Source organism: Cervus canadensis, chromosome 13, assembly GCF_019320065.1.
Source record: "Cervus canadensis isolate Bull #8, Minnesota chromosome 13, ASM1932006v1, whole genome shotgun sequence".
Lineage (NCBI taxonomy): Eukaryota > Metazoa > Chordata > Mammalia > Artiodactyla > Cervidae > Cervus > Cervus canadensis.
This window is the reverse complement of record NC_057398.1, coordinates 14,004,353-14,027,632: the sequence shown is the minus strand read 5'-3', so window position 1 is coordinate 14,027,632 and position 23,280 is coordinate 14,004,353. Positions and strand designations below refer to the sequence as shown.

General features: G+C 40.3%; 1 protein-coding gene across 1 annotated transcript; it reads right to left on the bottom strand.

The window, feature by feature from the left end:
* Positions 1-482: 482 nt before the first annotated feature.
* On the bottom strand, positions 483-21,132 carry LOC122451959 (influenza virus NS1A binding protein). Its single transcript, XM_043485155.1, has 15 exons — positions 20,992-21,132; positions 14,182-14,403; positions 13,098-13,226; positions 12,709-12,878; positions 12,508-12,583; positions 10,985-11,158; positions 10,502-10,627; positions 9,012-9,119; positions 4,793-4,922; positions 4,331-4,555; positions 3,757-3,878; positions 3,532-3,658; positions 3,305-3,436; positions 3,013-3,186; positions 483-1,906 (listed from the first exon to the last, which is right to left on the bottom strand). Exons 3-15 carry the CDS (start codon positions 13,206-13,208, stop codon positions 1,653-1,655), a joined length of 1,929 nt encoding a protein of 642 aa, XP_043341090.1. The 5' UTR covers positions 13,209-13,226; positions 14,182-14,403; positions 20,992-21,132; the 3' UTR covers positions 483-1,652.
* Between the last annotated feature and the right edge of the window lie 2,148 nt (positions 21,133-23,280).

The window sequence follows — 23,280 nt, the reverse complement described above, 5'->3', positions numbered from 1 at the left end:
GCTAAAGAAATAAACCATACACAGAACCATTGTAAAAAGTCATATTAGATTCAAATCTGCCCACCTAGTTTTGGTCCAGAATGAAAGTAGTGATTGTCAGGAACTACAGAGCCACCAGGCAAACTGAATTCCTTTCTTGGTGATTCTTTGTGGAACAGATGAGTGAAATATGGTGTCAAAGCACCAGAACACTTGAGGGAAAAAACCTAATTTTCTTCTTAACCCAACTTAGACACTGGATAAGTCATGTCCCAGTTGCCTCATGAGATTCCCATGTGCCTCTTTGCTTTCTCAGAGAGAAGCAAAACACAAACCAAAAAAACCCCCAAATAACAGTCCTTATTTCAGATGTAAGATATCAGGTAAGTATTTTCCCACAAATATCTTAAGCTCATTGTTACTGGGGAAAAAAATAAAAAAAAAAATCCTCCCCCCAAAACTTTTAGTAATGAAAAAGAACACAAACAACTTTTGGATAGTAATCCCATGGTGCAAGGATTTCCTGCAAAGTACCTTTAATATGTTTGCATCAACAGCAAGCATTAGGATGTTCTAATTTTGGCACCATAAGTTATATGTGTAGCATTACACAATACCAAGTCACCACTTCACCAGTTATTTATCCATATGAATAGAAAAACTGAACAAAAACATAGTTCTGATAAGGCTGCATTCATAAACCCAATACAGTTTAAGGTAATTTTTTTTCCACAATCAAGGACTGCTATTTTAGGATTGTTTTGTTAATGATAAAAAATAGGAATTATTTAGAAGATAAAATACTTCACTGTTCTTTACTGTTATATATGAGTATTTTGCTATATAAAATATACCCCCAAGAAGTCAAAGTATTTAAAAACAGTGTATCAAATAAAAATCACAGCCATGTTACTGTTCAGCAACTCCATTCAAATAAACATTGGTATTGCATTCTCGAAAAAAAAAACCTGTAGCTAAGGCAAAAGTTCTGAAGTTTGTATTCTGGGAGTATAAAACACCTCACTACATACTTTTAAGATTGCCACTCTGCTTCAGTAATTTGAACCTGCAAAATGTTAACTTCAACAGGTAAAGAAAGTACTCTGCTGAGAATACAAAAAGTTATAAAAAGGCAATCATAAAAGATTAAACCTTGGTAGGCATGTAAGCTTCCTTTTAATAAAAACAAAAATAGTCATTGTCATCTAGTTAAATAAGTCTCTTTGTTGTAGAGTGTTCCAGTTACTGAAAAAGGGCCTTTTAAAAACAACCCAACTGCCTGTATCTTACCCTACCCCTCTTGCCCCATAATACACATTTGAGGAGAAAGAGTCATTTAATGTGCAAACTGGCAAAACAAATGTGGAGGAGAGGGGACTTCTTGAAATGACGTGCCCAATCAATTCTTGGTTTATTCTTTTACAATATCAACTTCCAAAAAGTAACCAAAGTAGTCCTAAAAATACACAAAACAGACCTTCATCTTTGCATTCCTTTCCCAATAAACACAAAAAGTATGTACAGCATGTTTAATAATATGCAATATGCAAAAGCTTTGTGTTGCTGTTAGCAACATCTTTACTTACCCACCCACCCTCCTTATTCACAAAGTGTACCTCTACTAAACACAATTACATCACTAAGCCTGTTAGTTTGAAAGGGTCTTCAATTTGTTAAAACTGGAAAATCTTGGTATAGGGGCTCCACTCATTTGACTCAAGGTTATAGACTTCCACCGTATTCAGAAATTCATTGCCATCGAATCCTCCCACTGCATAAATTGTGTTCCCTACAGTTGTAATCCCAGCATTGCTCCGTGGTGAAGTCATGTTTCCCATCATCTTCCATTCATTTCTAGTTGGATCATACATCTCCACACAACTGATGGCATGAGAACCATCAAAGCCACCACCTACAAACAGTTTTCCTAAGAGAGAAGACACAAGGTTAATCTGGAGAGGCTAAGAAAGAAACCCTTAAATCTGTCTTTTGCTAAAATTAGTGGTTCTCAATAGAAAAGTCCGTTCATTTCTAACTAAATGTGGCAAGCATTCCCTAGAAGCTGGGAATACAATGGAGTAAAATTGATAAAAACCCATTTGCACATGTAAGTCAGGCAATTTAAAGGAAGTGCAATTCTCACAACAGTTCTATGTGGTTGTTTCTATTACTGTCATTTCACAGATGAAGAAATGAGGAACCAAGAAGGTGGACAACTTGCTTAGAGTGCACAAGAATGAAGATTATAGGAAAGGAGGTTTCAATAACTGAACATTTTCTAGACCTTTCCAACTACATAAAATGGTTTTGGTATAGAAATTTCTTCTTGGAAACAGACAATGAATATAATTATTTTCAAATATACAAAGGCAGTTAATTGTTAAATTACTTTCAAATAAAATGTTAGCATTAAATATTCCCTGTAGCTTAGGGGAAAAAACTTTATTAGGGATTCTCAAAATCATCATTTTCTCATCTGATTGTCACTTAGCCTACCTGCGTCCATGTACTTATGAAAGAATGACAAGGCTCCCAGTAGGCCCAAGGCTGCAGGCCAGTGGGCTACTTACTGGTGTGCCTACACACTTAGGCTCTTACCAGTAGAGCCACAAGCTTTGTTCCAAAATAAATATTATGTAAATCAATAAAATGGATGTGAAAAGAAAGCTGTCTATATAAAATGATCTGGAAAGACTTGTTTTGCTTTCAATTAGACATGGAGTAAACTAGATGACTTGTATCTCCTTTGTTTTACAAACTCTTGCTCTAAAGAAACAAACTCAACTCCAAGATGATCCATCAGGAGTATGATTTATGGAAGAAGGTGAATATATTTATGCTATATACCCAGTACAGAGTCTCTGATTATTAGAAACTTCTAAAAGACAAACCAACCCTCACTGCGTCAGAAAAGATGGCTGCTTCTAAACTCTTGACTACAACAGTATATAGTTATTACTGACATTCTCTTGGAATTTTAAAACAAACTCTTGCCACTACCCATTCCTCAACTCTCCAAATCCCAACACTCACCGTCAAGAACAGCCACTCCAGCTCCTCGCCTAGCCACGTTCATGGATGCAATTAAAGTCCAGGTGTTGTTTTCAGGGTTGTAACGCTCTACTGTGTTCAGACAATTCCAAGACTCTGCGCCTCCAATTATGTACAAATAACCACCAAGCTCACAGACTGCAGACTGGTGTCTACCTATAAGATCAAGTCAAACCAAAATTATTACTGTATCTCCCAAAACTATAAGTGTGCACTGCACATACCGCTGACTCAGAGGTCCTAAAAAAAATACTTAAGAAGAAAATCAACTTACGAATGTTAAGAGGTGCACAGCTCGTCCATGACTTTGTTATAGGATCAAATACATCACAATTTTTCAGTCCTTTTTGACCATATGGATCTGATCCACCAACGATGTATAATTTCCCGTTCAGAGCACACACTCCTAGGTGAGTATAAAATAAGGTTAAAAATTGATAACTTAATCATCATACTTAAGTACGGTTTAAGTATTTGATTATCTCAGCAGAAAAGTATTACCTGCATTACAACGGTTAGTTCTCAATTCTGGAACAGGAGTCCAGTCATCTATATTTGGATCGTACATCTCTCCACAACTCAGGTCATCTGAGTGACCATTTGATCCACCTACCACATAGAGCTGGCCCTAAGCCAAAAGCAAGACATTAGCATTTCTGCCACTGTGTGAAGTTAGCAGAAAATGCTAAATGTGGGCTGCTTCTTCCTGCAAAATAATATACTTACCATGAGTACGGCCATTTGAAATCGTGCTCTTGGTGTCCTCATGGGAGCAAGAAAGGACCAATGATCTGTGTGTGGATCATAGCATTCAACTGTTCGAAGACATTCCTCTCGGTTATAGCCACCTGGTATAAGAACCACAAACAGTTATGTTTAAAATATTACACTGGCCCAGGGTTTCTGGTCTAGAATGTTTTAAGTAATCTGTACGAAATAAGAAAAAGAATTTTTCATCCACAAACTTAATAAGGCCCCATTTTAACTAAGTGCTTGTTATAGCTGAATGACAAAATTAGTCTAAGTAAACTGCTTTGTCTTGGCTTGAAAATTAGGAGACAATTACTTACTTTATAATTTTTAAGGAATTAGAGACAGACATTAACTTGAAGACGAGGCACTACAACAGTACTGACTCTGTTTCTGTCATCTTAGAATGTGGTAAAGTGGAATGCCACAGAAGAAGGCATATTAAAGCCTGTCTTCTGAAATCTGCACGTCACAAGCAAGCGTAAACATTTGCTTAAGAGATTTAGCCAGTTAAAGCTTTTGGCTAAGTCACTCATCCTTCTGTTCTTACCTGCAGCTATGAGTTTGCCATTCATCTCTGCTGTCCCCAGACCAGATCGTGCATACTGCATAGGAGACATGGGCTTCTCTATGAGCTCATCTGGGTGCATCTCAAAACTTAAACTTTTAATGAGTTTTGGAGTACTTGTTGGTGAGCTCTGTGGGCTGTTTCGCCCATGAAGGAAAATGACACAGAAAATACCGTCCAGCACAGCCAGGCACAAGTAAGTGTTATCTGTAAGCACAAGAGTTCTGTGTTTTTAAAGATGCAATTTTTACTACTTTCGGTTGCTGTGGTGATCCAGCATTGGACTCCAGACTCCACACAGGGATGACCTGTTACTCTTTTCCAAATTTAGTTGCTTCTGAGTTTTTTCCTCAATCAACTTAAAAGGATAATATGGTTCTAACTTAAAACTCCTTCTTAAAAAGAAATAAACCAAAGGCAATCTGACAAGTGTAATACACTTACTTGAAGTCTTCTCCGAAGCAACGATTTTCCACTCATGCTTAGGGCTTTGTATTGTAGCATTTGGAGAAGACAGACATCCAATGGAACTGCTACTTATCTGCTTATGGCCATTCTCACGTGGTGGCTTTTTCTGCAAAATCAAAAGGCAGCTACAGAAACCTAGCCAAAGACCATACCTGGTGTACCTTTGCTCCTGAGCTATTCCACAACACTGAGAAAACACTTAGTACCCTTCACTTACGCATGACATTTACAGCACACCTAGACTGAACACAAACCAACACTTTCTGACTGACACGCGTCACTGGCATTCTTCCACCTCCACTTAATAAGGAAACAACTATACCTACCCTGGTCAAGAAAAAGCTCAAGTTCAACAATTAAAAAACACTGCAGATCAAGTAGCAAAATACTCAAGGGAAGAACAAAAGGAACCTCCTCCCTCATAATCCACATAAGCTCACATAGTCTAGAATCTCCTGAAATAAGTTATAAATCTAAAACAGCAAGAATTAACTGAGAGAATACATTTTACTCACTATCTCCACGAAACTGCCAAACTTAACTAAATCATATGTACTGGTATCATCCTTCATACAATGTTAGCAAAAAGTGAGCAGACATATCCATCCAATCTCTGAAAGTGATTTTATAGGAAAAAAGTGGCAACTACAAGAAACATTTACAACTACATTTCTTTAGGATTGCCCTAAAGGTATTATAGAGTGGTTTTCTAGACAAGTAAAAGTGTGAGTCGTTCAGTTGTATCCGACTCTTTGTGACCCCATGGACTGTCAGGCTTCTCTGTCCACGGAATTCTCCAGGCAAGAATACTGGAGTGGGTTGCCATTCCCTTCTCCAGGGGATCTTCGGACCCAGGGTTTGAACCCAGGTCTCTCACATCACAGGCGGATTCTTTACCATCTGAGCTACCTGGGAAGCCCAGACAAGTAAAACTACATCAAAACAGAAAAATAAAAAATGTACTCAGAAATTAATACAGCAGTAACAGTAACAGAACCAAACATTCACAAAGGAACACACAGGAACATAAAAGGGAGAAATGGGCAAAGCTGCAAATTTCCAAATGACTATGATTACACTGTGCCCTCGTGTACAAGTTCCCTTTGACAGTTTTCTTTCAATTTCTTGAGCCCTAAATACTCGTAAGGAATATGATCACAAGGCATCAGAAGAGTCAAGACTACCCTGGCAGGAAGTGCCTGCTGAATGAACAGGTACCACCTTCAATACCTCGCCAAGTTTGCTCATCTATTTTGGTCCCCAGGGCCAGAGCCACAAGGGTAGGTAGGATCTCTAAAGGAAATTTCTCTTTAGAGTGGAAGAAGGACATGTGACAATAGAGAAAAAGATTCTGGTAGCTACTTGAAGCTGGGAAAAAACTATCAAGTTTGGTGTGGGCAATTCAGCAAATGTGGTTGCAGTATAAGAGGCTATTTTGAGAGAAGACAGAGAATGTATCATGGTAATGGTTTTTATCAAATTCCATTTACACATTATATACCTAGGTATTATTGGGTACTTTATTCACATCATCTCTTTTAATTCAGGAAGGGCAATACACTTATCCATCTGATAGACAAAAATACTGAAAATCAGAGAAGATATACAATGCCTAAGGCAATAAAACAATAAAAATAAAAATTAGGAATTCTGAGTATAAAGCCACTCTTTTATACTATGATAGTCTGTTTGTATTCTCTGCTAATAGCAATTACAAGGGACATAAAACCCTATCCCAATCTGTGGGGAAAAGGAAGCCAAAGTAACACAAGCTGATGATGGCTTTTACTGCAGTTAAGAAAACTGTTCTAATGTACGGCTTTGAGAGAAAAATCAACGTGAAAGGAAAAAGCATGGTAACAAGGATGACTACTTAGTGTTATGTAACTACAAGCCTTATACAGAAATGCTGATCAACTCTTTTATATTTCTTCCAGAACATTTTGAAACCTAATTCTTTCCTCTCCTTTATCTTCAAACTTTCCCATATCAACTCTTCCCATTCAACACATCCTCTGGCCTACACTTTGCCTCTGAACTCCCCTCCCCAAGGGGTGGTCCCTGGCGGCTTTTTCAGCCACCATCACTTCTCAAGCTATAAGGGTTTCCTAACCTCAGTAACTTTTGGGAAATTACAACCACTAAAGGTTACAGAGTGGCTTCCTAAAACCAGTGTAGATGAGAAACCCCTGACCTTTTTACATCCCCTCTGAGTATGATTTAACAAAGTCAACAATTCAGTCCTTCTGACTTTTTTCTCCTATGTTAGCTAGCTTGAACAACACTCTGAGGCTAATGGCTGCTTCTCGACCTCACTTCCTATTTCTGAAGCCTAGTGTCTCCTCTTCCTTCTGACCTCATTCTCTCTATTCATGGCACTTCCTTTGAATAAGTCACACTTGTCAGGAGCCTGCTCACCCTCAAATTCTTTCTTTTCCTTGATTTTCCCAAATAGTCACTAAGGACCTTTGCAACTAGAAACATCTCGTCTACCCTTTTCCCTTCTCCTCAAATCAAGCCCTCATCATTTTTTTTTAACCTGAACTACTACTACTGCTTCTAATAGTCTATAGAGTGGTCTCACAAGCTTTCCTCTATCCTCTGTACCTCGTCATAATAGGATTTGATGCTTTTAGTAAGTAAAAAACAACCCCCCCTCCCCAAACCAGCTGGAATTCCACAACCCAGAGTATGCCACCTAACAGTTCTCTCCACAAATGTTGGTCTAAAATATGACTAATGAACTTATAGGTCTTGGCAGTATGGAAACAACCATAATTTGACCAGTCCCCCTGCTGCTGGACTGTTGCCCAGTTTTTCACTATTATTAAAGTTGTGAAATGTTTGTTTAGATCACTCTACTCCCTTGCCTAAAATTCTTTGAAAGCCCCCCACTACTTGTAGAATAAAGTATGAAGCCCCAATCAGACTATATTTACCTACTTTTCCAGTTGTGAGACCTGCAACTCCAAGAGACTCTCCTTGTCCAGGTATCCGCTGCTACCTGACACACTTCTATCTGCCATGCACACTCTCCTATATCCTCAGACTGCTCAAATATTGCCTCCACTGTGAAATTTCCCTGGTTTTTCCTCTCTTGGTTCCACCCTCCCTGAATGTCTTTGGTCGGTAACGCTTGTAAGTCTGTTCTATTTTACCTCCTCCTGTAAGCTCCTGGAAGCAGAAAACTGTCTCTTACACATTTGGAGGCCCTCTTATGTAACATCATGGCCTTCTACTTAGTAAGCACTCAACCACTGCCTGATGAAAGAGTACTTAAAAAAAAACAACAACGTTAACCTACAATGTTTGGAGACAAGGGGAAAGATAGCCTCAATGTTCAGAATGCACAAATTTACACCCAAAAACTTCTGTGAAAATAAAAATGTTCAGCCAATACTGACACAGAACACCTAATAATATCACCATATAGGTTGTTTTCTGAGTTTACCATTTACCTTTTAATTACTAAAGGGAGACATCCTTTAATTTGGGTCAACTCAGTCTACTTTACAGTTCATCCCTCACAAATACAATGCTGAGCTAAAGGCCAAACAAAAACCATACATACTGTATAGCCATTTACATAAGCTTCAAACATGGGCAAACTAAGGTACTGTGTCAGAAGTTCAGATGATGGCTGCCCTTGGGGCAGTGTAGGGCAGTGACTGGGAGGGGGGCAAGAGGAAGGCTTACAGAATGCTTGAAATCTCTTCTTCACCCAAGAAGAAGTTTTTAAGCCAAGGCATTCACCACGTGACACTTATGATCTGTACACTTTTCTCTATGTTATTTACCCATAAACGAAAAAAGTTTATACCTGGATTTATAAAACTTAGGTTTAACAATCATTCCTCTGACAACTATCCTTTATAGTCCAACCAAAAAACCAAAGAATTTCTATGTTGCTTCATCTTATTGGCCCCTTTTCTTACTATTTGCAAATCCTATTTGATTGAGACAAAAAAAAAAAATTTAAATGGGGTTTCCTAGTTTGCTGTGTTAATTTCTTTTTATGTGGCAAAAGTAGTGGTAATGCTAAGAAAGATAGGCTGGTTTTTCTCCCACAAATGTTTCTGTCCAGTTATAACAATGAAGTTCTTTCACTTTCCTTTATTAAAGGAAAATTTCAGTATACTATAAAATGCTCTAATCAAACTTTAACCTGAGGTTACCTCAGATGTGCATTGTGTACCTGCACAAACTGAATGTGGTCATCATCACTGCCAAACACCTCAGCCTGTCCATCTAGTAGGTTCCCATCAAGCAGCTTGTGATCAGCTGAGTAGTACAAGGTTTGAACCTGCAAAACAGCAACAGAACACCCATGTGGCTACTGTCTCCATGGCTACTCCACTAGTATGCAGATCACACCAACGCCTCACGGTAACCTCCAGTGTGCTTCTTGAATTCTTGACATCTTACTCTGGCAGGATCCCCAAAGTAAAGAAAACATGTCATGGTGGTAAAAATTAAAAAAAAAAAAAAGATACAGAATCTTCTAATACTGGCTGAAGAGTCCTTGGCTTGGCTGGCTTGAAAGATGGTTGGCTTGAAAGAAATCTTCCATTTTTTTCATAGCTTCCATGATACAGCATTAAGAAAAAAAAAGGGACCAGTACAATATATATATATATACTCTTAAAGAATGTACATATTTACAATAATATACTGAATATGGTTTACACCTTCGAAGACAAGTGGTCTAATATGTATAAACATATTTCTGTCCTGCAGGCAATGTCAAAAAAAAAAGAGATAAAAAAAAAACAAATGCAAAAGTTCAAACAACCTGCACAGCTACCTCCCTTAACAGATGCAAACACATGGCTAATGCATCTGATTTTCAAGTGGGAAACCAGATAGAATTTAAAGATCACCTCTTCGCCTTTTTAGAGTATAATGATAACTGGGTTTCTAAAGGCCTAACCGGTTTGGTAATAAGCCTTTCGTGTATCTGAAAGGCTTAAGTGGAGGGATAAACTCAAGGTCAACTCCATTGTTTCACCTGCATGTTTAATTCCATCATTTCTCCGTCGATTTTTCCTTGTGTATTTTTTAAAAAGTAGCCCAAGTTAAGCGAGTGACTCTGTATGAACAACACCATTGAAAGACACAAAGCTTTAAAGATAAGAATCCTGTAAAGGAGTAAACACCATTAAATCATCATCGTTCTCTGCCCACAGCGGATTTTTCTTAGGAGAACTGGGGCAGGACTGCTGCTTCTTTACGTGTCAATACACTTGAGGATTCTTCTTGTTTCTTCAGTCTTGGGTATCCTAGTTTTGTTAATAAACCTATGGGGAGATAAATCAATGGGGAGGAACAACCATTAGAAGCTTTTACCTACTTGTCAATTTTAAAGCAAAAACCTGTGAAGAAAAATTCAGAATCTACAGAAAATTTCAGTACCACCTCCCATGTCTAAAGCAAATTACATGCTACTTTAAAGAAAGTTAACAGCACATAATAAGCAAAGAAACAAAAAAAGAAAAGCAGAAGACCAAACTGAACAGTTCATTCAGCTCACCTGGACACCCCCCCTGTTTCTCAGCTTAGGGGTACCTATAGCAAAATTTAAATTCTTTAGGGTCATTGTTATAAAATAAAAGTGAAAGGGAATCCTTCATGTTATAGCAAAATCATTTTTAATAACTGTTGAGTCCCATTTACTTTAAAACTAACCTCTTCCATCAGCTCTTCCAGACTGTCTCCATTCTCCCAGATGCTACGCTGCACCCAGTTGATTACCTTTGTGTACAGTTTGCCATTACTGGGCAAGCAAACATTATCTTCAAGCATTACCTCCAGCTAGAGTGGGGGAAAAAACAAAGACACATGGATCAGTGTTGAGCCTCTTAATTCTCTATTGCATAACAAAGCTGTCATAGATGCCCAATTACATTTATTCTACATGCTTCATACATGTACATGCTCCATACATTTATTCTAATTTATAAGGAAACCAGTAGCCAAAAAAGAAAAGTAAACAAACTAGTAGGGAGGAAACCATTACACTGATAAAAATAACGTTACTTCAATGGACCGTCATTTTGATAATCATTACTCACTTGCTTGAAACATGAACAAAGATTATGTTCTTGGAACTAAATAGTATATATCTCTTTATAGATTTACCTTTACATCTTTAATCTTTATAGATTTTACCTTTAGCCGTGGAAGTTTAAGAAACTCTTCCTCTTCTGAAATTTGTAACAAATGTTCCTGAATGTAAGCATCAACCTTATTCAACAAACGTGAGTCTCCCATACAACTCGCAAAATTTCGGTAAGAGATGCAGCTGGTAACATCCATTCTAGATAGTAAATAATCACCACAAACCTTTGGGGAAAAATACACAAGTGTCAACATTTACACACACTTTATTTAACAAATATTTAATATTCCATGTAAGTACTATGCGACAATATAAAAATTAATCAAAAAAATTCACTGCCTTAATAGAACAAGTTAAACTGTAGGAAGAATGAGGTGAAGTGAAAGTCAGTCAGTCATGTCTGACTCTTAGCAACCCCATGAACTGTAGCCTGCCAGGATTCTCTGTCCATGGAATTCTTCAGACCAGAAAACTGGAGTGGGTAGCTGTTCCCTTCTCCAAGAGATCTTCCCAACCCAGGGATCGAACCCAGGTCTCCCACATTGCAGGCGTATTTTCTACCGTCTGAGCTACCAGGGATACATGCATACAAATAATAACATCAAAGAAGAACATACAAATACATAAGTTGTTTAAAATGCAACAAATTGAAATGCTATGAAAATGTACATGAAATGTTCAGATAAGTATCTCCCACTAGAATGACAGACAAGGCTTCATAAAGGCAATTATCTGAACTGGCCTCTAGAGGGGAGATGATGTTGAATGCAGATAGGTACTAGGCAAGATGCTGCAACAATTTAGTTTGGCAAGAACTAAAGATAAGAAAATCAGGAAATATTTTGGAGGAATAGCAATTAAATTAAGGAGAGCCTGGAATGCTAACCTGAAGGACACGTGCTATAAGCACAGAAGGGTTTTTAAGCAGAGTGACATGAGGGGAACAGGAAAACTTCTTCCTAAGGGGCCAAATGGTAAGCAGCTTAGGCTTGTGGGCCATACTTTCTCACAACTGCTCAACTCTGTCACTGCAGGTAGAAAGTAGCCATAGACCACCTGCACATGAGAGCAACGGTACAATAAAACTTTATGAAACCAGGCAGCTGGCCTAAGGCTTGCAGTTTACTGACCCCCCTACATTACAGGATTAAAAGCTTTTTTTCTTCTATAAATTATTAATGTCACTTCTTGATGGCATTAAATTCTAGAAAGAAAACTTCTAACGAAGAACAGAAATGTAGAAGAATCAAGAATTAAGGGTATGAGTTATATGATTAACTGAGAACAATCAAGACTGTTTTAATTCACGTTATCAGAGACTGACATGGATACCCCACCAGAGAAGGCTATTGAAAGAGCAAGACTGTAGCTTGAATTATGTAAGAGGAAGTGTGACCGTTACTATAGCTAAACAGTTAAAATTATATACTTACTCACATCTCTAGGGAGGAAAAGGGGACATTTTCAAGTTCGTGAGACCAACAGATATCTTATGACAAATTATACAAATTAATTATATAAAGGAAGACCCCCTAGTAACATTACTCCTTGTATATTACTTCTATTACTCTACCTGCTTTACACGGTCCATTTTCAGCTTTTTTGCTGCAGAATAAACATCTTTGACTAATTCCTTATCAGCTTTCAACCTATTGGGAAAAAAAGGTTCTGTATCATGTACCATACCATGGCCTTAAAACACAGATTCTTAAATAAATTTAGAGGGACTTGGAATTTCATTTCCTAGTTATATGATGTACTTCAGAGAACTTACTGAGCAGTGTAGGCATAATTCAACAAGACTTCAACAGCTTCCGGATTGAGATCATCAAACTTAACATGAGAAACTCGGTGAGGATCACTGTCACTATTAAAGATTTCAAATAAATAGGGGCTGCAGCAGGCCAGGACTGCTCTGTGTGCTAGCATCTCATGGCCACAGACCTGCAACATCAGGCATCACAATTAGAAGCACTGTGGACTACGCATTTCTCGAGCTAATCACTACATCGTATCCTCCATTTTATGTTTCTAGGTAAATCATTGTCTCTTAAATTTATTTCATTAAATGCCTCTTATGAGAAAGAAAATAAGCCAGTCCAGGACACACGGTTCTCAGTATGAAAGATCAGATGTGCAAGCTCCCAGTCACGTTCTGAATACCTGAAGCCGAACATCACAGAACTGCCCACTCTTCCTCAGGGCATTCAGTTTGGCAACAGAAGATTCAATGAAATTTTCATCTTCAAACATCAAATATCCATTGGGAATCATTTTTCCTTTTAAATTTGGCTAAAGGGCAGAAATAAAGCCAAGTTATTTTTACTTATAAATGGTGATTTTTATAACATTTTGAAAAGTAATACAGTATCTTTAATTTTCAATCTCCATCTTATCAACAATACATAAAAATTTTATCACACAAGAACATTGCTAAAACAACACTGGCACTGAATGTCCAAGCCTTTGTACCCCTATACTTTGGTCCTAAGTCTTTTTAGGAATTTGTACAGTAGTGGTATGATATCCTAGAAATTTTGGCCAGGTTTCTATCAGTACACACACTGAAGGGGAAGAAAATGGAAACCCAGCCCTCCCCAAATCCACACAACAGCCAACTGAAGAGTCTGGAAGGATGTGAGGTGGTCACTACATACAGATTCTTTGGATTGGGGCTATAGTCACTCCTCTACTCACAAACGAGAAAAACTGATGTAAGACTAACTTAATTGTGTTCCTTTTGCTCTACTCAATATTCTATGATAACCCATAGGAGAAAAGAATCTAAAAAAGAAAATACATGCCTATGTATAACCGACTCACGTTGCTGTGCACCTGAGACTAACACAACACTGTAAACTGACTACACGCCAGTAAGAATAGTTCAAAAAATTCTGTTCCCTTTGCAAGCTTCAATTATTCTAAACTGCTTGTCCCATAACAATACATGTTAGAAATGTATGTTCTTTAAAAAATTTTCCATTTCACTTTTTCCTGTGAACAAACGGACTAACGGCTACACAAAATACATCATTGAAAAGTGGTAAAAGAAGGTTTTGGTTTGAAGTAAGTGATTTATTTAAATTCAAAACAGTTTACAGAAAAGAAAACAACAGGAAAAAAATTTTTTTCTACAAATAATATTGACTTCTCCACCTTTTAAAAAAATCATGAAAGGATGCTGGTGTACTTGGCACAGTCTTTAGGGAAAAAGAATGTGTGCACTGACCACTGAATATTCACTTACCTGCTACACTGGTGAGAACTGTATTTCTGGGACGCTTTAAATAATCCAAGGACAAAGGAAACTCAGCACTTCGGCGAGGTATGAAGACAGGTGGTTGAAGTGAAGGCAGAGGAGTCTTAAGCTCTAATGGTGATTCCAAAACTATCAGGCTTGAAAATGATGTAATCAAGTCCTTTAAAGCTATAGACACGAATTTCTTCTGTGATAATCATGCATCATAATCTGTAATAATGAAAATTTTTGGATATTCAGAATGACCAAAGAATGTCATTGATCTAGGTAGATCATGCTAAGTCCTGATCTTAAAGACATTTCAAGGTAAATGGCACAATACAGAAAATAATACAAATGTAACTATACATAAATATTTTCATTTAACTTGCAACCACTCAGATGATTGAAAAAAAAAAAACCTCTCCCCAGAAGGCAGGCGCTAGTAACTTATCATTTAAGTGAGATATACGAGAACAAATGTAAATATTGGTTTATTCTAATATTCGTTACTGTGAGATTCTAATTAATACACAAACATGTGATCTGTCTGCTTTTACCAGCCAGCAGCAACCTTCAGTATTTCCAAATATGTATACAATGTTACAGTCAAACCAGATACACTGTTTCCCAAATATGATCTGCATACTTCCTCATCTCTGTACCTTTGTTCAAGTTTTGTTTTCTTGGAACCCCTTAACACAGCCTCTGCAGATGACATCTTACCTTCATAGAGTCCCCACCAAATCCCTCCAGCTGAGAATGTAGTTTCTCTTCATCCTCCACATACTGCACCCTCTCTGAAAGTGTGTTTGTGTGATCTTCCAGCTGGTCTATTCTGGGTTGTGTACCTGCTTATCTTCCATGATTCAAGGTCCCTTGAAAGCAGAGCCTATGTCTTGTTTATCTTTGTATCCTTCCCACCGCCCCCACCCCAAAACAAGTAGCCTAGAAACCTGAATATAAAGATAAGTAATTTGTTGAAACAAACTAAATAAACAAAAAGGAAAATATTAATGTCTGTGCTTTATATGATCATTTTTTCCTCATATATAGTAATAAACTACCAACAGAAAGTTATAGTTCAAATCAAATCTTCAAGGAAATCACATTCAGTCCTCCTACCTTCTCTTTCCCCCTTATTTTCACATCATTAACTAAAGTGTCAAAGTCAGCTGGTTCTTATTTTTTAATTACCTGAACTGTTATTAAACCAGTGTCTAATTCTACAAATCAGAACTAAATAAGAAATTATTTGAAAGATGTGCATACTTTTAAAAATGGAAATCTTAAAATTACTTGGATACATCAATCAAGCCCACAACTCTAACGATTATGTTAACATGAATGGTCTCTTACCCCAGAACCCACTTAAAGACTAATCCAGTTCTATTTCAACAAATTACCATATTAAGTTCAACAGCTGCACAACCTGAATCCTGTATGCCTCCACTGGTTTCTCCATAGCTTAGGTTTTATCTCAAAGAAACCTGAGTATTCGGACTCCAGTTGGGACTGTTGTCAATGCTTATACCTGCAATGAAACTATTTCATACCATGGTGTAATACTGATTTCCTCTGCTGTTCACTTGCATCTAGATTAGTTAATTCAGCTCTTCTTAATTCTGTGTACAGAGAACACACTATCTAAAAGAAACCTTAAATATTTTCAGCCAAGACCTAGCCCGTTAGGAAAATCTACGCAAGGGTGAAAGGGAGGAACCTTTCTATGCAAGTTATGTTAGAAATGATTTAAGTGTATGCCCTCTGAGAAACAAAACACAAATGGAGATTTTAAATATTTTAAGCCTTGACCGGTTTTATTCAGTATTTCTTTGTAAACTAGCCTTGATTTAATCAAGAATTTTAAAAAATGGCATCTATACACAAACATATCTTGCTTTACTGCACTTCACTGTACTGTATTTTGGGCTTCCCTTGTAGCTCAGATGGTGAAGAATCTGCCTATAATGCAGGAGACCGGGGTTCGATTCCTGGGTTGGGAAGATCTTCTGGAGGCAGGCATGGCAACCCACTTCAGTATTCTTGCCTGGAGAATCCCATGGACAGAAAAGCCTGGTGGGCTACAGTGCATGGGGTTGCAAAGAGTCAGACACAACTGAGTGACTTAAACCACCAAAGTACTGTACTTGACAAACACTGCTTCCCCCCACCCTGCCCCCAAATTGAAGGTCTGTGGCAACCCTGCATTGTCAGATGATGGTCAGCATTTTTCAGCAATGACGTATTTTTAAATTAAGGTATATAAGTTGTTTTTAAAGATAATGCTTTGGACACTTAACAGACTCAAGTATCATGTACACATAACTTTTATATGCACTGAGAAACCAAAAAATTCAGATGACTACTACTTTATCACAGTGCTGTGGAATCACACTCGCAGGATCTCTGAGGGTATATTTGATAATGTCAAAGTTCTACCTAAAATTTATCTTGGAAAACAACAACAAAAACCCAGATGGTTAAAAATCACTTTAGTCCTTTGGGAGAAAATAGCTCAGTTGGTAAAGAATCCGCCTGCAACGCAGGAGATCCGGTTCAATTCCTGGGTTGGGAAGATCCCCTGGAGAAAGGAAAGGCTACCCACTCCAGTATTCTGGCCTAGAGAGTTCCATGGCCAAGTCTCTAGGGTCGCAAAGAGTCGGACACGACTGAGCAACTTTCACTTCACTGGAGAAAATCTGGAGCAACTCTTGCCATACACATTTGTACAATGTTATTAGTTTTGCAACAGAGTGCTACTACATTACTGTGTATTTAGTCGCTCAGTTGTGTCCGACTCTTTGCAACCCCATGGACTGTAGCCCGCCAGGTTCTTCTGTCCAGAGGGTTTTCCAGGCAAGAATACTGGAGTAGGTTGCTATTCCCTCCTCCGGGAGATCTTTCCAACCCAGGGATCAAACCCAGGTCTCCCACATTGCATGCGGGTTCTTTACCATCTGAACCACCAGGGTAGTACTAGGTGATTTTCTAGTAAAGCAAGGTCTTAATATGAACTTCATCTCTTTGATGTCTGCTGATTAGTACAACCCTACTTGATTTCAAAAGCTAACTCAAGTTCACTTGACATTTAAATTAATGCAACAAACTTACTTTGCCCTCACTTACTGTGTGCCCCTTCTCTCACCCACCCCCAAACTGGAGGAGGTCACATCAACTTCTACCCGCAAAACCATGTCTTTCAAAGTTCACATTCATTCTCACTGAAGTCAGCATGGGCAAATTAAGTTTTAAGCCTTTCCAAAAATTAATAGATCTTCGTCTGGTCTATGAAACTCGATGGAATAAATATGTGGGGAGAATCTTTTATATATTTGAAAAGCCAAGGCAAAAGTCCCAACATCCCAGGCTTGTAGCAAAGTATAAAATTTAGAATTTTATTTGATATTTAAAAAATACATTTGACAAATCCACTTTTAAAATGAAAACTGAAGTCAAGTACAATATATTCTGGTAAATACACTTCAGTTTCTTAATTTGGTCAGTGCAAGGAAAGAGAGACAGACAACTCATAAATAAATAAACTGCTTTAGTAAAACCCAGGAGTTCACCTGTTACCACAGCTCCCCCAAAGATTAGCTTAACCCAAATACAATTCAGTAAGTCTTATCAAAGAGATGTTTAAAAAAAAAAAAAAAGCCATAGATCTCCCTCAAAATTCTTGGGCTTTCAATAAGAGTAAGATAAAATGTTATCATCAAACTTTTAAAGCATCCTAAAAAAACCTCAAGGCAAATTACAAGCATTATTTAAGCTTCAAGGCAATCTTTTGAGGGTAGCCAACTTAGAAAATAGCAAGTAACTCCATTTTTAATGAACAGACTTTCGAATACAAAGAAAATCTACAAATCTTTTTAAAACTAGAAGTTATAGATTCCCAATATCTGAAATGATCCATCTATATACACCAAAACTCACCAAACTCACTCACCCACTCCATGCCATTAACCTCATTGTTCTGCAGTTCTTACATCCCACACACACTTATAGCTCCAAACAGATGGCAAACACAATTTGGAATGCGATGCTCATAACACAACAAAGTTAACTCCATTCCCCAGCCTCGCACACTCCACAGACCAATCAGAAAGACAGACAAACTAAGCAGTGAAAACAGTTCACACAAAAGGGGGAAAAGGTACTAAAGCACACATATTCCAGAAACTGCAACAATTTGTTTCAACAGACTGCGGTTTGCAGGATGTATATGGTAAATAGTAGGAGAGGAAGTAAGAGATCAACATTAAGATGATTTAAACAGAGCAGAATTTTTAGCACAGAGGCACAAGACACTAGCAGAAACGTGGAGGTGGTCTAGAGGAATGGGTAAAACATGGGAAATTATTATATCCTTGCTTATCCTAACTAAGGCAACAATGATATTTTATAGAAGATATCTGGCATCATTATAAAAATCAATATCAAAATTAGAACTCAAAAAGCAAAATAGTTATTTTTAGTTTACTGCATGCTTAAAGTTGGGAAGGAAAAGAGGAAATTTGCTTTGGGATATTTATATGGCTGATGTACCTGTTGGGCATCCAGGTTGCTGTCAAAAGTGTTAAGGATAGTGAGGTGTAGGTTTCGAAATCATTTACAAGGTGGTAATTAAAATTTCTACTTGAAGGTGGCAGAGGATGAGATGGTTCGATAGTGTCACTGACTCAACGGACATGAGTCTGAGCAAACTCCAGGAGATACTGAAGGATAGGGAAGCCTGGCGTGCTGCAGTCCGTGGGGTCGGAGTCAGACAAGACTTAGCGACTCAAGAGCAACAACAAATTAAAGTTCACCAGTGAATATAAGAATGTATTTTCTGTGGTTCTGACAGAAAACAGCAATCACTCCCTTATTCGTTAATTTTTCCATTTACACTCCCAAGCACAAGGGATGGGGATTCCCAACCTTCTTGTAGATTTGAGTATACAACCATAACATTGAAAAGTCAATGAAGTGGTTTTTAGGGGTACTTCGTCTAACGTCAACGATTAAGACAGTTCCCCAACAGAAAAACATTTTACAATACAAAACCAAAACACTTATTTGCAAAACATATTCAACTGCCACCTAAAACATTCTTCAAGCAAGAAAAACAAAACCCCACTCCAAAGTAAGTAGCAAAAAGACACTAATTTAAAACCAAAGCCTGGAACGCTGTTTTGAGGGCAAGAGGTGGAAAAACAGAACTACAAGTTAAGATAAATTAAGAAATTAATATGTATTAATGACAGATTTCAAATATTAGGAAAATCATTCTGGGTCTCTTTTAGGTCAGTGATGCTAGTTCAGTTTTCTCTCTCACTACAAATTACAGACATCTGACAAGTAGCCTGCCAGCTGGTATTGAATTATGGTATTCTCAACCCTATTCTAAATAGTGTACGCCTCACCTTCTGATACACAAATAACGACTGCTCCTTCCGCACCTTTCAGAAGTTTCAGCATGATTATGCCTAAAGCTATTCATCAATATTTTCTTTTCCTTAACCACCAGTGCTAGAATAATTGAAAGAAAATATTGTCTCAGTTTAGTCCCTGCTACCCTTAAACTGTTTAGAGTAGTACCACGCTCACAGAGTTGTTATTTACTAGTGGACAGAAGGTCACCACACACGTAGTCCTCAAAGAACAGCTTGATGCCAGGATGTTCCAGCCCTCCATCACTGACAACAGATACTGGGTAACAAAATAAATCCTTTAATAGGCCTCCGATTTCTACTTACTAGTTTTTGAAACGGCAGCGGCCTCAAACAATAGATCTACTTTGTATTGGGGGAAAAGTAAAATTTCTCAAGTATTTGTGGTTCAAGTTTCCCTAGGGCTAACCCTCAATCTGATCCTACTGCCTGATACCTTCTTACCATCATGAGCTTACAACCAGAGTCGCTACGCAAAACGCGCAGAACGACGGAAAAAGAACAAACCTCTCTGAGCTGATTTTTTTTGGGGGGGCGGGGGGGGGCGGTGCGGCGGGGATGGGAAACAAAGCGGCGAGGGCCCCAGAGTGACTGTCTGGAGATCCCTGCAGTCCCAGGCCTTCATCCCCGCGCGGCCGGGCCGGAGCACACTCCGAAGGCCGAGAGGCAAGGCGCCCAGCTTCTGCACACCCCCGCCCGGGATTGGCCCGGCCCGCAGTCATTCAGCGCCGACACGTCAGGGCAGCAGCTCCCTCCCTCCTCCCGCCCCCTTCTCCCCGCGCTTGGCAAGAAAAGCGGGCAACGTGGAGCGGGAACAAAGGACCCCGCGGCCCACGGCGATCGGGAGCGCGGTGCCACCCTACCCCAGACCCGGGAGCACAGACGGGGCCCTGGGCCGGCTCCCCGCCCACAGTCGCCGGGTCCTGCGAGGGCGCACGGGAGAGAACCCAGACCCCGGGCAGACACCCCCACACACACTAGGCGGGGTTCCTGACAACACAAACGGAGATTCCCGCGCCCTTCTTCCGGAAGGTCTTGACCCAGGCCCCCTGAGGACCTCCTCAACCCAAAACTTCTCGTCCCTCTAGCCCTGCTTCCTCGGCCGCAGCGCTCTCCGAGGCGGCCCGTCACCCGCCTTTGGCCGCTGACGCGACCGGGCAACCACGGCAGCGCCGGGAGCGCGGGGTCCGCGCGGCGCCGGCTCCTCGTCCACAGAGAGCAGCGGCTGCGGCGTCTTGCCGAGTCCAGCCCGCCTGGGGCCCCGAACCGCTCCCCGCCTCCCACCCTAAAACCCCAGCCGCCCGCTCCATCCGCCAGCTCGGAGTCTGGCTGCACGCTGCCCTTCCTCCCCCGCCTCGTCAGTGGGACCAGCACAGATTACCTGGTTCATCTCTGAAGAGATGAAAAAACTCATCTCTGGAGCTTCAACGGGGAGCAGGAGGAAGCGGGCGGGAATCGGCCCAACCGAAAGCGCCTCGAGGCCGCGAAGCGGGGAGCGACCGAGCGAGGAGGGGACGAGCGCACAGCCCCGCCGAGTCTATGAGGCGGGAGCGCACCGGGAATTCGCCGAGACCCGCTTGCTTGCTCGCTGGCTCGCTGGCACAGCCGCGCTCGAACCGCAAGCGGCAAAACTGCACAGCGGCCCCGAGCGACCGCCCTCCACGCGCGTCCCGGAGACACTGCCGCCGCGGCGGCCCGCGCGCGCCGCACCCCCTCGCACGTCACCACGTGCGCCGCCCTAGCCTCGGTCTCCGCAGCCGCCAACGCCTCCCCGACGCTTCCGGCTGGAGAGCCGGCAAATGACCGGCGAGCGCAGCAATATCGCCCTCGCGGCCCCGCCCACCGCTGGCTCCGCCCGCGCCGCCCCGCCCTTCTCCCCAGCCCTGTGCGGTTCCGTCCTGCGCAGCTCAACTAGGTCAGCGCAAGGTGATCCCTGAGAGAGGGGGGTGCTGCGGCCGCGCCGCCTCCCTTATCGCGCCGTCGGCCCTCCGTTCCCTCACGCACGCACCCTCTTTTCGCCCTTTCGGACTGTACGGGAACTGGCTCCCTCCAGCCGTCCTCACCTGTTCTGCTGTCCCCGGAGGCACAATACTTGACAGATCAGACGTAGGAGATTAGGTTTTTTCGGCGTCAAATGTCCCTGTAGGCAACCGCCCTAGACCGGAGCTGGCCGCAATGGACCTAAAGAGTCTGCCGTCACCTTTGTCGGTGGTGGTGTGCGGGTAGAGAGCGTGGTGATTGTGAGGAACAACAGAGGCTCGCTGACAAAGAGGGGCGAGAGGATTCAGTCACTTTTGAGAAAACCGTTGGAGAGGTCAGAGAAGACATAGTATTGTATCAGCGTTGCTGTGAAAAGCTGTTTACATCTGCTTTTCGTCCCCGAGATCTTTTTTTGTCTGAGTACAGCTCTCCTCTCAGAGACACTGAGTCAGTTCTTTGCTGGACTTGCCCTCTTGGAGAAAGAGAATAACCTTGAGAACAGATAGCAACCTTAATTTCCACCGCCCCGTCTTGCCCCCAGAAGGCGAACCTGTTAAGGGGAAGGGAGACGCTTGACAGCAACTTCATGTGACTCTCAAGGGCACACTGGAAAGTTTCCTAGATTGAAGGTGAGGGGATTTTGTGAGGTAAACATGTTTAAGAGTTTGGCAAAGGCTTCCAGGTTAACGTCGTGTTAGCTTATCCTGATTGGGCGAGGGCGCTTAAGCCATCTACGCCTCGCCTTGTTTGTATCTGATCCCTGAGCTTAATTAGAGGATATTTCTAGGAGCTCTTCGTCATCAGTCATCACTTCCTACTACTCTTTATCATTAACTATTTCATGTACAATTATGGGAGCAAAAAAATGTGGGGGCTCTTCATCTGCAATAGAAGCTTTACAACTTTTACTCTAAAATATTGAAGCAAGGAGACTTTTGTTTCCAGTTCAATTGTGGGTGGAAACGAGGACCTAAAATATCTATTAGTATGGTTCTTATATGTTTCTAGAGGAGAAAAAGACTGACATTTGCCACTGGGCTCTTGTTTTTGTCTTCAGATAATACTTGACAGCAGTGTTCACTTTTATCGCGAATGAAACAGAGTACATACCTTTTACATTCTTTTAATACCACAAACTTCATCCTTCCCGAGAGTATGAACTGCCCACATCAGGTAGCACATGACTCTGTGGCCTGCTGTACACACGGTCCATCTTGCTGTACTCTGAACAGTGCCTTTGTGACCTGAAACAGTCAACACTTTCTTGAAGCTACAGTGTGATCAGTCAATGTGTTTTTGCCTCATGTGGAATTTCACGTTTGTGTAGTACCTTCTGTGTGAATAATGACATAATTTATGCATTCCATTTGTCCTCCAGGCAACTCCAGATTTTAAACCTATCTATCCAATTACTGTATAATCCAGATGAAAATTTAACAGTGGAACCCCTTGGGCAATTTCAGCCTGGTAAAGTAACCAATTATAAGATTTCACTCAATATTTTAATTACACAAGATATATTTTAACAGTGTTTAATACAAAGGAAAACTATTGACTTCTATTTTATGTCATGCACTGAGAATGAAAAATTAGGAATTGGTGCCTACCTGCAATCTATTTTCCTCTCTGATCCTGCTTTAAATGTTACGGTTGTGTTTTGTTCCTTATGTATTAGTTTGCTAGGGCTTCT

Excerpts from the sequence above, each read along its gene's own strand:
- LOC122451959 (XM_043485155.1), bottom strand. The coding sequence starts at position 13,208 with ATGATTCCCAATGGATATTTGATGTTTGAAGATGAAAATTTCATTGAA. Across the intron at positions 11,159-12,507 it reads AAATGGACCGTGTAAAGCAG|GTTTGTGGTGATTATTTACT; the intron begins GTAGAGTAATAG and ends TTTTCCCCAAAG. Across the intron at positions 3,659-3,756 it reads TTCAAATGGCCGTACTCATG|GGCCAGCTCTATGTGGTAGG; the intron begins GTAAGTATATTA and ends CTTTTGGCTTAG.